Here is a 15,760-nt window from a genome sequence, read left to right on the forward strand (position 1 = left end):
TCCCTGAGGGATTTTTTTATTGGGAGGTGTTAGCTGGCCCTGATTGTTTCCTGTCTGGAATTCCCTTGTTCTTTGCAATATTTTATGTGCTTCTGTCTGTGTAGATGAAGAAGTCCCCATATGCAGTACTTGAACACACACATTTCAAAAAAAGAGGCTGTGGCCCTCAGAAAACAGAGAATTTGCCAGAATTTGGTGATGGGAATCCTTTGTTGGGAGGTGTTAGCTGGCCCTGACTGTTTCCTGTCTGGAATTCCCGTTTTCAGAGTGTTGGTCTTTATTTAGTGTTCTGATTTTAGAGATTGTATTGTTCTGTTTTATTATACCACAGTAATTTTTATATATTCTGATTTTAGTGTTTTTGAATACTTGGAGGCAGATTGTGTTCATTTTCACAGTTCACAGCAACACAATAATAATAATAATAATAATAATAATAATAATAATAATAGTAATAATAGTAATGATAGTAATAATAACGACCTTAGCAATACACACTGCTTCAGTCCCTTCTCAGCTTCCTTTCTGGAAGAATGCTTTCTTGGGAGGTGTTAGCTGGCCCTGATTGTTTCCTTTCTGGAATTCCCAATTTCCCTGCTTTCAGAGTGTTGCTCATTATTTACTGTCCTGGTTTTAGAGATTATATTGTTCTGTATTATTATACCACAGTAATTATTTCATATTACAGTAGAATCTCACTTATCCAACATTCGCTTATCCAATGTTCTGGATTATGCAACACAGTCTGCCTTTTAGTAGTCAGTGTTTTTATAGTCAGTGTTTTAAATTCATTGTGATATTTTGGTGGTAAATTTGCAAATACAGTAATTACTACATAGCATTACTGCTCATTGAACTACTTTTTCTGTCAAATTTGTTGTATAACATGATGTTTTGGTGCTTAATTTGTATAATGATTATCTAATTTGATGTTTAATTGGCTTTTCCTGAATCTCTTATTATCCAGCATATTCACTTATCCAACGTTCTACCGGCCTGTTTATGTTGGATAAGTGAGACTTTACTGTATATTTATAATCTTATATTATCTGCTTAGAACTGGATTATATGAGGCCCCTTCTACACAGTTGTATAAAATGCACATTGAAGTGGATTATATGGCAGTGTGGACTCAAGATAATCCAGTTCAAAGCAGATAATGTAAGATTATAAATGGGTTATATAGCTGTGTGGAAGGGCCTTGAGTCTACACCGCCATATAATCCAGTTCAAATAAGATAATCTGTATTTTATAGGCAGTGGGGAAGAAGCCTGATTGAAGAGGCCTTAGGCTGAGTGGGTTGCTAAGAGACCAAGTGGGCGGAGCTTAGCCTTCTAACTGGCAGCAGATCAAGTGGGCGGAGCTTAGCCTTCTAACTGGCAGCAATTGGATAAAAACAATTATTCATCTCCCTCTAATTAGGACTTTATTTTTCTTTTCTTTTTGTTGTCGGAACCTAGGGGCAAGGATGGTGGGTTGTGTTGCCAAGTTTCGTGGTTTAGGGCGTTTAGTTTAGTTTAGTCCTAGGCCGTGATTCCATTACCTTCTTATATACAGTATATATAGATAGACAACTCAGGGATAGATCTTGGCCCTCCAAAGTGATCTGCCCTGAAGTTCCAAATATATAGCACTCTTGGGGACATGATCTTTTATTCCCAGAAAGAGGAAGATGCCTGCGGTTATGAGTCAATTGAAGGAGAGCCTTTGAGTCAACCTATTGCAATAGTGTTGAACTGGCATGATGCCACTGAGCTTGTTTCTTTTTCTCTGCACGCGCCTCTTCCTCACAGGCGCCGCCCCTCCTCGGGGTTGCCTAGCAACAGAGCCCGCCCCCTCCCTCCCTCCTTCAGCCATGTCGCAAGAAGATGCCGGGGAAGCGGCGGCGACGGCGGCCTCGCTGTGTGTGTGCGGGGTGCTGGTGGCGCTGAGCTGGGCGCTGGGCGGGCGCCTGGGCCGGCAATGCGGCGCCTCCCGCGCGGACCGCTGGCTGCTCCGCTGGCTCTGCTGGGACGCCCTCGTCCACGCTGCCCTGGTGAGAGTGAACGAAGGCGGGAGGGGGGAAGGCCCGGACTTCAGCCCCCAGCATCCCGGCCATGCGCCAAGGCAGCGGAGGCTTCTGGGAGTTGGAGTCCAAATCTCTCGGAAGACCTTTTCAGAGTCGGAAACCCCTGCTCTTTCTCTCTCGGGGATTCCCAACGCTTGTCCTCCTCGTCCAGGTGTTTGGGACTTACAGTAGAATCCTAGAGTTGGAAGAGACCTCGTGGGCCATCCAGGCCAACCTCATTCTGCCAAGAAGCAGGAAAATGGCATTCAAAGCACCCCCGACAGATGGCCGTCCAGCCTCTGCGTAAAAACCTCCAGAGAACTCTTTTCTGTTTGAGGCAAGTGTGAATGTTGCAATTGGCCGCCTTGATTAGCATTGAATGGCCTTTCAGCTTCAAAGCCTGGTATTGAAGCTGAAACCAGAGAAGTCAGCGATAGTAGAGCACTTGATAAACCAACCTGGACACAGCATATTATCATATAAATGCTGGACCACGCAGACAACCACCATGTCAGACCACACAGAGAAGCCATCGAAATCCACAAGCATGGGGACAGTTTCAACAGAAAGGAGGAAACCATGAAAATGAACGAAATCTGGCTACCAGTATTAAAAATTCCAAAATCAAGACAGTAAATAAATAAAGAACAACAGTCAGAAAACAGAGGAATTCCAGACATGAATCAATCAGGGCCAGTTAACTCCTAACAAAGGATCCCCCCAGGCAGGAAGCAGCCAGGCTTTGAAACTGCAAAGCATTCAATGCTAATCCAGGTGGCCAATTGAAACATTCACACTTGCTTTAAACAGACAAGACACTGACAGCTCTGCCAAGAATGAAGCCTTAGCTAAAGAGAACGTTGAGAGGAAACATGATAGCCATGTATGAATATATATAAAGAATGCCATAAGGAAGGGGGGCAGGCTTGTTTTCTGCTGCCCTGGAAACTAGGACTTGGAGCAGTGGGGTCAAATGACAGGAAAGGAGATTCCACCTGAACACGAGGAAGAACTTCCTGACTGTACAAGCTATTCAGCAGTGGAGCTCCCACATTGTAGTTACCCCTCATCCCACCCCCCAGTGCACCCACCACCTTGGCTGTAGCTTGGATGGTGGGTGTATGTGTACATGTTTATATATGTGTATTGTAGGTGTATTATAATATTAAAATAAATTATTTTAAAAAACAGTGGAACTCTCTGCCTCGGAGAATAGTGGAGGCTCCTTCCTTGGAAGCTTTGAAACAGGCTGGATGGCCATCTGTTGGGGGTGCTTTGATTGTGCTTTTCCTTCATGGCAGAAGGGGGTTGGACTGGATGGCCCATGTGGTCTCTTCCAACTATTATTCTAACTCTTATAACAAAAAGGAACCATTTGTTTCTCTGAGTAAATGGCAACAAGTGAAAGCTTAGTCTGTCCTGCTTTTGACTTTTCTGAATGCCTGATCGGGGAAATGATGGTGGCAGCCAGGTTGTCCTGAGATACTGCTGCTGCTGCTTTACCTTCTCCATAAAATGATCCTCAGCTTAGCCATCAGTCATACCAAAATCCATATTTTTGCCCCAGACTTGCCCTCAACTTATACATGAAGTCAATTTATATGTGAGCCTACACAGTAATATTGCAGAAGCTTCAAATAACATTCATAGCCCTTCCTTCCCATGATCCATTTTTTGAATCACAGAAAATCCCTTAAGGAGATAAAGAAGAAACAGGTATATCCGGGAATGTGATATTTTTATGTGAGGAAGAGTGTGAAAGAGCAAAAAATGGATGCACACTGATAAAGTGCTTAACCTCTCCCAAAAGGAAATGTGATGCCCTCCATCTTTCTCATATCTGTGTTGTGCAAGCATGTCACGAGTAAGTAACGTTCTATGGGTTATTTGCTTTGACTCACAGGAAGGTTCGTTTGTGTACCTGTCCCTGGGGAGAAGTGTTGCAAAATCAGACAATATAATTGCCTTATTGTGTAAGTATATCATATAAATAAAAGAAACTCTTATGGAAATCTGTTACAATATTCTTCATTAGTTCTAAAATTCATAAATGCTTTTTTAAATGTTATTTCTTTCAATGCCCGGCAGCATTAAGCACACTGGCAGAAAATGTGGCTTCAGCAAAATCTCCAAGGCCCCTTCTAAACTCTCATATAATCCAAATTATCAGATCAGATAATCCACATTGTCTGCTTTGAAGTGGATTATATGAGTCTATACTGCCAGGTAAACCAGTTCAAAGCAAATCATCTGGATTTTATATGGCATTGCAGATGGGGCCCAAGTTATTATTAAAGCTTAACCTTTATGTGTTCAAATATCATCTTAACTCTAATGAGGACAACACCTTTCAAGTCTAGTAACACATATAACACGATTTTTGTTCCTGGGTTATAAATGTCATTTCCTAATTGGTTCTGTCATAAAAAACATGGAAATGTAAAAACTTTGTTTTTGCGGGACATCCTGCATCACATTTTGCTATAGTTTTTCAATGAGTATCTCATAGTCTCGACCAATTCAACCCAGTTTGTGGCAGCCACATAAAACGTTTCTGGAGTATAACAATTAACTTTCAAAGCAAGTATTGCGCGATTAAACAGGAAGAATACTTTCAAACCAGGAATATTTTTTTCCAGGTTTTGTTATATAATGTAATTAAGGATTAGCAGCTTATATACTGGGTTCTTGTTTTTTTTAATAGGGTGACTCATTACCTCATTAAACATAATTGTAGGGAGGGAGTCTCCAATGTGAAAAGTTTACCTTTCAGTGCATACCTAATGATAATCTCCAATAGCTACAGCTAATTCCACCAATTCCATCACTAATTGATTCATTTTACATTTCCATTTTTTAATATACACTATACTACAATTAATTTCTGCATTTTAACTATCTATACACGTTTGACTCTTTTGCTTCTAGCCTAAATGCTCTAAATTTGGTACCAGATCTCATCTGATCTTGGAAGTTAAGCAGGAAAACTGCCAACAGCAAATGCTTCAGGCTACATTTCAGAGTTTTGCTTCGTGACTCATGATTTTAAAGCTGTGTTAACGTCATTCAAGTCATTGAATCTGAAATCATGTAGGTTGTCTTTTTGGACCTCTGAAAGGCAACCTACGTGGTTTCAGATTCAATGACTTGAATGACGTTAACACAGCTTCAAATCATGGGTCAAGAAGCAAAACTCTGCATTTTTCCAAAATGTGTACAAATTGATGGTGAACAGTAGTTTTGTGTACAGGATAGTTCAGGCCATGATTTGTAGTAACTTCTGCTGTTATATGAACATTCATAATGTTTTTATGACTCAGGAGGCAAAGCTTTTTGACCCACTCTCATACTTAACGCTTCATTACTGCTAATGCTTTCCTCCTGATCAGAACATTTTAATCAGATGCACAGTGTGTGATGAAGATAACCTGGCCCATGATAGCTTATATTTTATAATAATTTTAATAATTAAATACCCAAATTAAAAAAATATTATAAAAACAATGTAAGCTTTAATTATTTAAAGTGGATTTAAACAAAATATCCAGACCCTTTTCTCTGAATGGGCTTGGAGTGGGGAAGGGTTTAGTTAGGAAAAAGGGCAAGTTCAAAAATAATATTTGGTAGGAGGCTTCTTATTTCTTTAAAAGCAAAATCAATTGCTATCTTTCTGTTTCAGTGATGCTGTCAGGATGTTGTGTCATTTCAGGATCACTCTGAGCCAAAAAAATATGCTCTGAGCATTGCAATCTTCATGATAAATTCAGTGGTCCCAGTGAAATCCTGAGCAGGACCATTGCAGACTCTGTTCTATGACAGTAGAAATTGTGTTGATACCAATAGGCATTGCCAAAGATCTCACTAAAGATTAGGTGACTGGGAACCTTCTCGGGACATACACGCTTTCTCACACACTCCTCTTCTGTCTCGTTCCTTGATTCTTCTCCTTTGTCCTCTTTTTCCTTCTATCACTGCTCCAAAATTCTCCTGGCTATATTCATCTCCTTCCTCTTTTTCTCCTTTTATTTCTAAATCTACCAGCATTTATCATCTTTCTGTCTCTAGCAGAGCCGGCCCTAGGTATTTTTCAAGTGTAGGCGAACAGAATTTTGCCCCCCCCCCCCCAAACCAATCACTGAAAAATAAAAGCATTGGATAAGTGAAAATGTTGGATAATAAGGAGGGATTAAGGAAAAGCTTATTAAACATCAAATTACATTAAGATTTTACAAATTAAGCACCAAAACATCATGTTTTACAACAAATCAACAGAAAAAGCAGTCTTGACTGCGCCCCCGTATGTTTTGCGCCCGAAGCGACCGCTTAATTCACCTCATTGTTGGACCGGCTCTGGTCTCTAGTTATTTCTTCTTTGCTCTCCCCACCTCCAAAAATCCTTGAAGCCATGACTGGGATGTTTTAGATTCTCAGCACTTTAAAGTTGCAAGTACCATTAAAATGAACAGGGTTTTTTTTTGCTGAATAAATGTAAATATAATTGACTTGTTCTTTGTCATTGTCATCGTTTCCTCTTCAAATTTTGATGCTTAACCGTACTATTACTATAGTTATTGCTGCTGTGCAGGTGAGAGACAATTCTACAAATGGATTGTAAAAGAATGAAATTATGTGGCCACCCAAGAACTTTTTATGTGACTCTAGGTATATAAAAAGGTATAAAAATACCGATACTAAATCAGCATTTAGAAAGCTTGCTGATTTTCCTTTTAGTGGAGTGCAGCTGAAGCATTTTTTGCTGAGTCTACTGTAAGCACTGCACGTGGCTGCTAACAGATTTGTGTAAATAGGCGGTATTCAGAAACCTTTTACTGCTGCCATGTTTTTCATGATCCCAATGTTGAGCTAAAGGGGCTCCATTTGGGATCCGGACCTACCGTTTCAGAAGCAGCGTTCTAAACAACAGTTATTCCCATCTACTATATCATGCTTGATTACATCATTAGGGACTATCGGAGGTCTCAGGTTTTGGTTCTAAAATCTCAAGGCCTGGAAACCATCAAACCCACTAAATGGTTTCCTGCCCCCCCAACCTAAAATTTTAATTTATTTTCTTGCACAATCTATTCTCCCGCAGTGGGACACTATCCCTTAGGATACCTGCAGGTGGCAACCGGTGTGCATTGTGTGTAGTAGGTAGTGGACGGAAATCAGCTGGGAGGCCCTGTGTCTTCAGTGTCCTTGCTCAGTTGTGCAGTATGACAAGAGTCTACACTAGTGGTTCTCAACTTGGGGTCCCCAGATATTTTTGGCCTACAACTCCCAGAAATCCCAGCCAGTTTGCCAGCTGTTAGAATTTCTGGGAGTTGAAGGCCAAAAAGATCTGGGGACCCCAGGTTGAGAACCACTGGTCTACACCTACAGTCTTTGCTCAAAGTTTAATCTGCAATCAGTGTGTGAGCATTCTGTTATGTGTGGCTGTATTAAAATGCACTATAAGTATTTATGCATTGTTTATATCTGTTTTTTTCCTGCTGTAAAATTATTTTCCTCATTGTTGTTACAGAAGACTTGAATGTTAAGCATACTATCCCTAAGCATTTGCAACACACAACAGAAAACTTTCTAGAGTCTTCTACTTCAGATGTCTCCACCAACAGTCTATAAGAGAGGGAGATGCACTTGGAAGGAAGACCCTTAAGACAATGGGTCACCAGGTGTTTAGGCCTACAACTCCCAGAAGTCCAAGATAGTAAAATAAAAATGCTTTACCTGAATAAACAAGAAAATAGATCGCCAATGATGATGATGATGAGTATGAAGTAAAACCTTTTACTCCTCACTTGCCCAACACTGTGATCTAGATCAGGAGGAGAGCATTTCCTGTTTCTTTCTGTCTCTCTCTGACTCTCTGTCTCTCTATTTGCCTGTTCCTACCTGGTGATAAATCCAATGTTAGTCCCACCTTGAAGGGTTGCATTGAGAGTTGAAGTCTACAGAATTGGTGGCTAGTAAGTTCTATCAACATTGGTTCTAGCTCCTGGTTTTTAATGTATGCTATTCCAGTAATTATATAGCATAAGTTAATGATATATTTAATTTTTTACAGGGAAGGAATATGGCAAAGCAGATGCAAGGTGGCTACACTCTGATCCCACTATTGTCTCAGTGGAGATACTAACTGTTTTTCTGGATGGGCTTTTAACATTGATTCTCATTTATGCCATTCTCAAACAGAAGCATTACCGGTAAGTTTTTGTAAAGAAATGAAACCAATTTGCTGCAATAAAACACATGCTTCTGTGATAGATTTTCTGAATTCTTGTGTATCCAGGTAATAACATTATGAATTCAGATGACATCAAAATATATTATTTAATTTCAGGATACAAATAGCAGAAGCCATATGAAACAAGTGATGGCCTTTATTTAACTGTGAAGAATTAATAGTGCCTAATTCTCCTGCCAGAACTTTTAAAAAATGGTAATTACAAACCTTTAATTTAGTGGAGATCACACTGCAGAATGTGCTAAGCTTCTGCATGAACTATTGCATGGCCTTAGATAAGTGGTTCTCAACCTGTGGGTCCCCAGGTGTTTTGGCCTACAACTCCCAGAAATCCCAGCCAGTTTACCAGCTGTTAGGACTCCTGGGAGTTGAAGGCCAAAACATCTGGGGACCCACAGGTTGAGAACCACTGCTTCAGATGCATTGTGCTTACATTAGGAAGCCATTATCCTCTCTCCAGGCACACAGGCCAGGAAACATGTTCCCTCCTCTCCTGCTCAGTTCCTTCTTCTTTGAAGTAGTTGTTGGCTGCACTTTGGAAACTTTCTAAAAATAATAACTTTATTGTAAATCTAGGCATCAGAGCGTGTCCTCATTTTCCTTCTTGTAGTAGTAGTAGTAGTAGTAATAATAATAATAATAATAATAATAATATAACAACAACAACTGTATTTGTAGCCCGCCTTATCTCCTCAAGGGGACTCAGTACTCTTCCATGTGTGTGTGTATATATATATATATTCACATTTTGCCTGTTATTTTTCTTCAGTGACTTTCATGCTGCTCTGTAGGGTAAAACTCTTCTCAAAATGTTTTGGTTTTTTTGCATAGAAGGTTCTGATCATTGATCTAGGCATTTGCTTTTATTTTCCCTTTTTTGTAGCTTTACTCAAAATACAACAGTTACACAAAAAACAGCTGCCTTTTCTCCCTAAGATAATTCAGCAATCATGATAGTTAAAAACTGACTTCTTTCTGAAAGCTTGAAACATGTTTCAAATTAATATTACTTATTACTTCATTACCCCCCCCCCCCGAGACCTTTCCACAGTTCTGATATTAATGATAAAGGACATATAGCTTAATAAGCTCATAAACATTCAGGTTATTTTAACAGTGGATGAAACAATGTATGTGTATCATACATACAATTTTATTTTTATTGCAGACACTTTGTGCAGATTACGCTTTGTGTTTGTGAATTATATGGAGGATGGATGACCTTTTGTCCAGAGTGGCTCACAGGGAGTCCCAACCTGAACACCAGTTCCTGGATGTATCTGTGGGTCTATTTAGGCTTTTTTAATGGCATATGGGTCATTATCCCTGGATGTCTACTGCTACAGTCTTGGGTAGCCCTCAGAAAAATGCACAATGAGCGATCTAATTGGAAAAAATACAAATAATGAAGACATTAGAACTGCCAGATTCAAATTAACTGTGGCTTGACCTTGAATCTCACCAATATAGAAAGCTACTTCTAGGAGCAGAAGAGCAAAACGAAAAGTTGTTTTTCTTAGATGAAGACTACAAGGCAAAGCTGACAATATTTCTACCTCTGCTTAAATAATGAAATGAGAATGAACGTTAATAAAACAATTACCAGTATACGTATCTTATAAAGACTTTTCAGTGACTCTGTAGCCAGTTACTCACAAATCACTGATCTGAATGGAGCTACTTTCCTGCATTAATGTTTGACAGGATATTTTAGAGCTCAAATATAAAAAGTGCATTGTAAAAGTTTTCTGTTTGTAACAAACTAATTTTTATATAATTGTATTCTTTAATAAAGAATTTGTGGTGATAGTTTTTTTTTAATTTTTTTAAACTTTTGTCTTCGAATTAAAAACTTTTTGTGATTATACATTTGTCTTCATACAGTTTCTGTCTTAATTCAACTTTAATTCTCCGGCTACTATTCAACTGCACTTCCCATTATCCTTTTGCACTGGCTGTGCTGATTAAGGTTTATGGCAGTCTGGAGCCCCACTATACTTGGATATCCTTCCTGTTACGGGTTTGTGGAAAAACAAACTGCGTGCAGTCCTGTCCAGACTTATCCAGCCCTTTTGTGCATCCACAATGAGCAAATACAAGCCAAGAAAATGGAAAAATCAAAGTTTACTCTTAAGTAGCAAAGTCAAGGAGAAAATTAAACAAGCTGCTTCAAAAATACAAAACCTCCAGCTTCAAAATAACTCAGTCCATCTGGAGCAACAAACTCACATAAAGTTCTTTGCATTAAATTCATGCATCTTCTTTTGAAATTTCTTCTTCAATGGTGCAAGGAGACAAACATAGTAGGCTCTCAGCCAGGAACTTACTCCGAGTAAGTTCTGAAGCAAGCGATTCAGTAAGTCCCAAAAAGCATTACAGACATTCCCCAAGTTATACCCCATTCAGGGAGTGGTTCAAGCTTGTTATCCTTGACTGTTTTAATTACCTAACTATGAATTGTGATTGACCAGGTGTTTTCCCCTTAACACACACACACACAAGTGGTGATCCCACAGAAACTTAGTCAAGTACATGCATATACAGCAATACTTCCTGCCTTTGCTTTAAACCAGAAGTGGGCAGGTTGTAGCCTTCCAGGTGAGATTTCCACCTTTTCATCATTAGCTATGGTGCCATCAGATGATGATAGTTGTGGTTCAACAGAGCATTTTTGCCCAACTCTGTTTCAGTTTGGCAGACTTATGCCTTAAAAGAACAGACTCCAGGAGACAGACAAAATTCTCCAGTTAGAAATTTCTGTCAGTGCAGCAGCATTGAATGGACTTTTGAAGGAACCCCCCTATCTCTTTGCTTCCACAAAACGAAACTGACCAAAACTGTGAGGTGAGGGGTAGAAGATGAACCAAGAATGTAGTTCTATCTGCTAATTTTGGAAAACAAAACCAAAATACAGGCCGTTTCCAAGTTACAAACATCTGAATTACAAATGACTTACATTTATTGCCAATTTTCATAATTCCGTATGTCATGATGAAATATGATGTGCGGATTTGATAAATGTGGATTTAATATGTATAGTTTGAATTAATTGTATGAAAGGTGTATGGCTGGGACCTAATTTGGCTGAAGACACAATTCTAAGATTAAGACCTGCAATGACAAACTGCCTGCTTGCTGAACTGCAATTAAACGTTGTTAATGAGAACTGTGACAAATGATTAACTGTCAACATTGGCTGACTTGATGATTTTTTGGGGTAAAACAACTTGTTTACATTAATCAGATACAATGGCTCTTTTAAGTTAAGGAAATGTTTTCAAGATTTCTTACATTAAGAAGGAAGTCAACACAGAGTTCCTTGAGAATCAAGAAGAGTCAACATCTTCCAGGAAACAGATGGAATCAACACCTGTAAGGATGGGAGATGTCTATCATTACTTTACAGCTTTTTGGGACAACATCAGCAAAATATTGCTATATAAGTGTGTCAGAACCCTGCTACTAGAGCCTGTATGTGGCTCTGAGTTTCAGGGTCACTGACATTGATAAGACACCTGCGTCTCAGGACTCGGAGAAGAAACGGCTGCTGGACTTGGCGGGGAATTTGCGCGGGGTTTTACTGAGCGGGAAGAGACTTTTCAAATGAGGGGGAGGGTATATAAAGGAGGGTTGGCCGGAGTCTCCCATTCTTGGCTTTTCGGATGTTATGTTTCCTGCAGTAAAGTTTCTGGTGATATCACAGAGAGTCTCGTGTGTTCATTCAGGAGCGGCTGTGGTGAGCTGACACTAAGCCAAGAATATAGACACCATCCCGCCGTAGCGGTGAGGTGTAACATGCAAGTGGAGGATGAAGAACTCTTGGGCGCAGGAGGAGGAAGGTCGGGAAGGGCCACTCCCGAGCCGGACGCTGAGTTCCACCAACTGGCGGCCCTGGCGTCATCCACCGCTTATGCCCAGCCAAATGGGGTAACCCAGAGGCGTGGAGTGGTGCGGGGAGACAGCACCGGAGGAGAGGAAGGTTCACCTTCCCCAGGCCCACAAAGGATGGTGTTTCTGGAGGAGAGGATGTCGGCGATGGAGACCACCCTGGCAGTAATGTCGAGGGCGATGGAGCGCCTAGCGTTTTTGGCGGAGCCAGAGAGAGGAAGGGAACTTCGGGCTGGCTCAATGTGGGACGTGAGCGTGGGAAGCAGCCAGGGCTTTGCAGACCTCCCAGCACCGAAGGGAAGGGAAATGCGAAAGGAGCCCGGCGCCCGGCCCAAGACCCAAACAAGCCTGACGCGGGTGGAGGAGAGTGACGACGAAGGGGAAAAGCCTCCGAGAATCCCGGCTACGCTCCCAGCTGAGACCCTAGTGCCCCTGGCGAATGCCGGGCGTGGCACAGGGCCAAGAGAAACAGCAGCGGGGCCCACTGGTCCGCAAGGGGGCTTGCGACGGGCGGAGAATTGGGGATTGCCACCACAGGGACCCCTACCGAGACGAGAGGAACTAAGGATCGAGTTTGGGGGAGAGTCCTCTGAACTGGATTTTTTCCTTACCACGGTGAGGGGCTATATGGAGGACAATGCTCACACTTTTAGAATGGAATCCAGCCGGATACGGGCCATTGGCGCAGTGCTGAAGAGGGGAGCAGCTAGCTGGTACGTTCAGCTACACGCGCGGCGCGACCCATGTCTGGGGTCAGTCCGACGCTTTATGGGGGCCCTGGAGACCCGTTTCCGAGATCCATTGGAGCAGATCCGGGCGAGGGAGAAGTTGAAGACCGTCTCCCAGGGGCAGAGGTCGGTATCTGAGTATGCGGAGGAATTCCAATGCCTCGCCAAAAAGGTGCCGGAATGGTCTGCAGTGACAAAGATGGAACTCTTCAAAGAGGGGCTCAGGCGGGAGATCCTCTCCTGGGCGGTGCATCGTGATGAGCCTGACACACTGCGCGGATGGATTCAGCTGGCGGGGCGCGTCGAGACATCGCTGGCCCAGGCGAGGAGGCACCGAGGAGGGCTACAGCAACGGCCGCAGATGAAAGAGGGGAGCCGGAAGGAGGGATCAGCCCCAGCCGGGAGGAGAGCGGAGCCGACAGGGAACGTGAGCGCCAGCAGGAGTGGCTGCTTTGTGTGCGGCCGGTTGGGCCACAGAGCTGCCGAGTGCTGGCAGAGAAAAGGGGAAAGCGGAGGCCAGCCCAAACCAAGAGCCGTGGCAGGAAAACGCGCCGAGGAAGAAACACCGATGAGGCACCATTCGGGGGGGTTGGTAAGTCAGGACAAAGCTATGATAGTGGTCCCCATTCAGCTTGAAAATGGCAGCAAACAAGCAACCTGCAAAGCGTTTGTGGATTGTGGATGTTCCAGGAACATCATTTCCCCTGAATTAGCCGAGGGATTAGGATGCGAAAGAACGAACCTAGAATCCCCAATAGCATTTTCGCAGTTGGACGGATCCACAGCATCAGGATCGTTAGCTAGGTACAGTGCCGAAGAAGTAAAGTGTAAGATAGGGAGTTGGGAAGGAAAGGTGTCATTTGTGATATCAAAAATAGCCAGCTATAATGTTATACTAGGCATGCCGTGGCTGGGGCAGGCCAACCCGCAAATCAACTGGGAGGATAAGAGCATGATTTTCGGGATGAGTTTGGAAGAAGGGAGCCAGGAAGTTGAGAGGGAGCCGGGGAAAAGGGGGGAGGAAGACTCTATCAGAATAGCAGAACTGGCAGATAAATTACCCCCAGAGTATCGGGATTTTGTGGACGTGTTTGACGAGAAGGAAGCAGACAATTTCCCACCGAAGCGGAGAGTTGAAGTGAAAATAGAGCTAGTCCCAGGAGCAGAGCTTCCCAAGGCAAAGATATACCCGATGTCGGCTAGGGAAAAGGAGGAACTGAGAAAGTACATTGATAAAAACCTAGCGAGAGGTTTCATAGAACCTTCGAACTCCCCTTTAGGGGCACCTGTGTTGTTTAGGCGGAAAAAGGACCAAACGCTGAGGCTCTGCATTGACTACAGGGGCCTGAATGCAATCAGTACTGTAAATAAATACCCTCTACCCTTAGTGAAGGACTTGATCGCCCAGTTATCGGAGGGACAGATATTCACTAAATTGGATTTAATTGAGGCTTACCATAAATTGCAGATCAAACCAGAGGACAGGTGGAAGACGGCCTTCTCCTGCGCCTTCGGATTATTCAATTATTGTGTGCTCCCATTCGGTTTATGCGGGGGAGGGGCCGCGTTCATGCAACTAATCAACGAAGTGTTGCATCCATTATTGTACAAGGGAGTCTTTATTTTTTTAGATGACATATTGATAATGTCTCGGACCAAGGAGCAACACGTAGAACTAGTCAGGGAAGTCCTACAAAAGTTGAGGGAAGCGAAGCTGTATGCGAAGCTTGCCAAGTGCGAGTTCAATAAAGACCAGATAGACTTTCTGGGGTATAGGATTTCCTCCCAGGGAGTGGCGATGGACCCTGCGAAGGTGGAAGACGTAAGGGGGTGGGAAGCCCCCAGAACACGGAAGCAGCTGCAATCCTTCCTGGGGTTCGCAAACTTCTATAGAACATTTATCAAGGACTTTGCGCGCCTCACTTTGCCATTAACGGATTTGTTAAAGACTAAAGGCAGGGGAGAAACAGCCAAAGTGAAGGCCCCAGGGGCCAAACTGACCTGGACAATAGAATGCCAGGAAGCTTTCGAAGCCCTAAAAAAGCGTTTTACTGAGGAGCCTGTCCTACAGCACCCTGATATGTCTAAGGCCTTTGTACTACATTGCGATGCGTCAGACCGGGCATATGGGGCAGTTCTGCTGCAGAAAGACGAGGGGGGGAACCTGAAGCCATGTGGCTATCTGTCGAAAAAGTTTAGCGATACAGAAAAAAACTGGCCGATTTGGGAGAGAGAAGCCTTAGCGATTCTGAAAGCACTAGAGTGCTGGAGACACTTTCTGGAAGGAAGTGGAACACCGTTTGAGGTGTGGACTGATCATAGAAATTTACAGTATCTGAGATCCCCTCGTAAACTATCAGCGAAGCAGATTAGATGGGCCCAATATTTCAGCCGTTTTGATTTCAGACTCAAGTTCTTCCAGGGGAAACACAACATACTCGCTGACGCTCTCTCTCGGATGCCTCAGCACGGGGGAGGAATTCAGGAATCTGAGGGGAGCCTTTTCCTAGATAAGCAATGGGGCCTGGCAGTACTGACTCGAGCACAAGCAGCCAAAGAAAACAAACGCACTGCCATTTCCACGGGGGGAGGAGAAATATGGGAGGAAGAGTTGAAGCGAGCATATGGAATGGACAAATGGTTACAAACGAACAAAGAACAGGGAGAACTGTGTGGGGATTTGGTGTTTGTTAATAAGAAATTGTATATTCCTGAATGTTTAAGACAAGAAATGTTAAGGAAATGCCACGATAACAAGGGTGCAGGTCATCTAGGCCCCACCAGGACTATTAAACTGTTGGCCAAACAATGCTGGTGGCCCGGAATGAGGAAAGACGCCAGGGGGTACG

General features: G+C 42.8%; 1 protein-coding gene across 1 annotated transcript; it reads left to right on the forward strand.

Annotated features, from left to right (window-relative positions):
- The first annotated feature begins 1,825 nt into the window (after window positions 1–1,825).
- On the forward strand, window positions 1,826–10,162 carry ebpl (EBP like). The gene is made up of 4 exons (XM_003215352.4): window positions 1,826–2,036; window positions 3,952–4,021; window positions 8,116–8,254; window positions 9,464–10,162. The coding sequence occupies exons 1-4, from the start codon at window positions 1,857–1,859 to the stop codon at window positions 9,699–9,701; spliced, it is 627 nt and encodes a 208-aa protein (XP_003215400.3). The 5' UTR covers window positions 1,826–1,856; the 3' UTR covers window positions 9,702–10,162.
- The last annotated feature ends 5,598 nt before the right edge of the window (window positions 10,163–15,760 follow it).

Source organism: Anolis carolinensis, chromosome 1 (genome assembly GCF_035594765.1).
Source record: "Anolis carolinensis isolate JA03-04 chromosome 1, rAnoCar3.1.pri, whole genome shotgun sequence".
Lineage (NCBI taxonomy): Eukaryota > Metazoa > Chordata > Lepidosauria > Squamata > Dactyloidae > Anolis > Anolis carolinensis.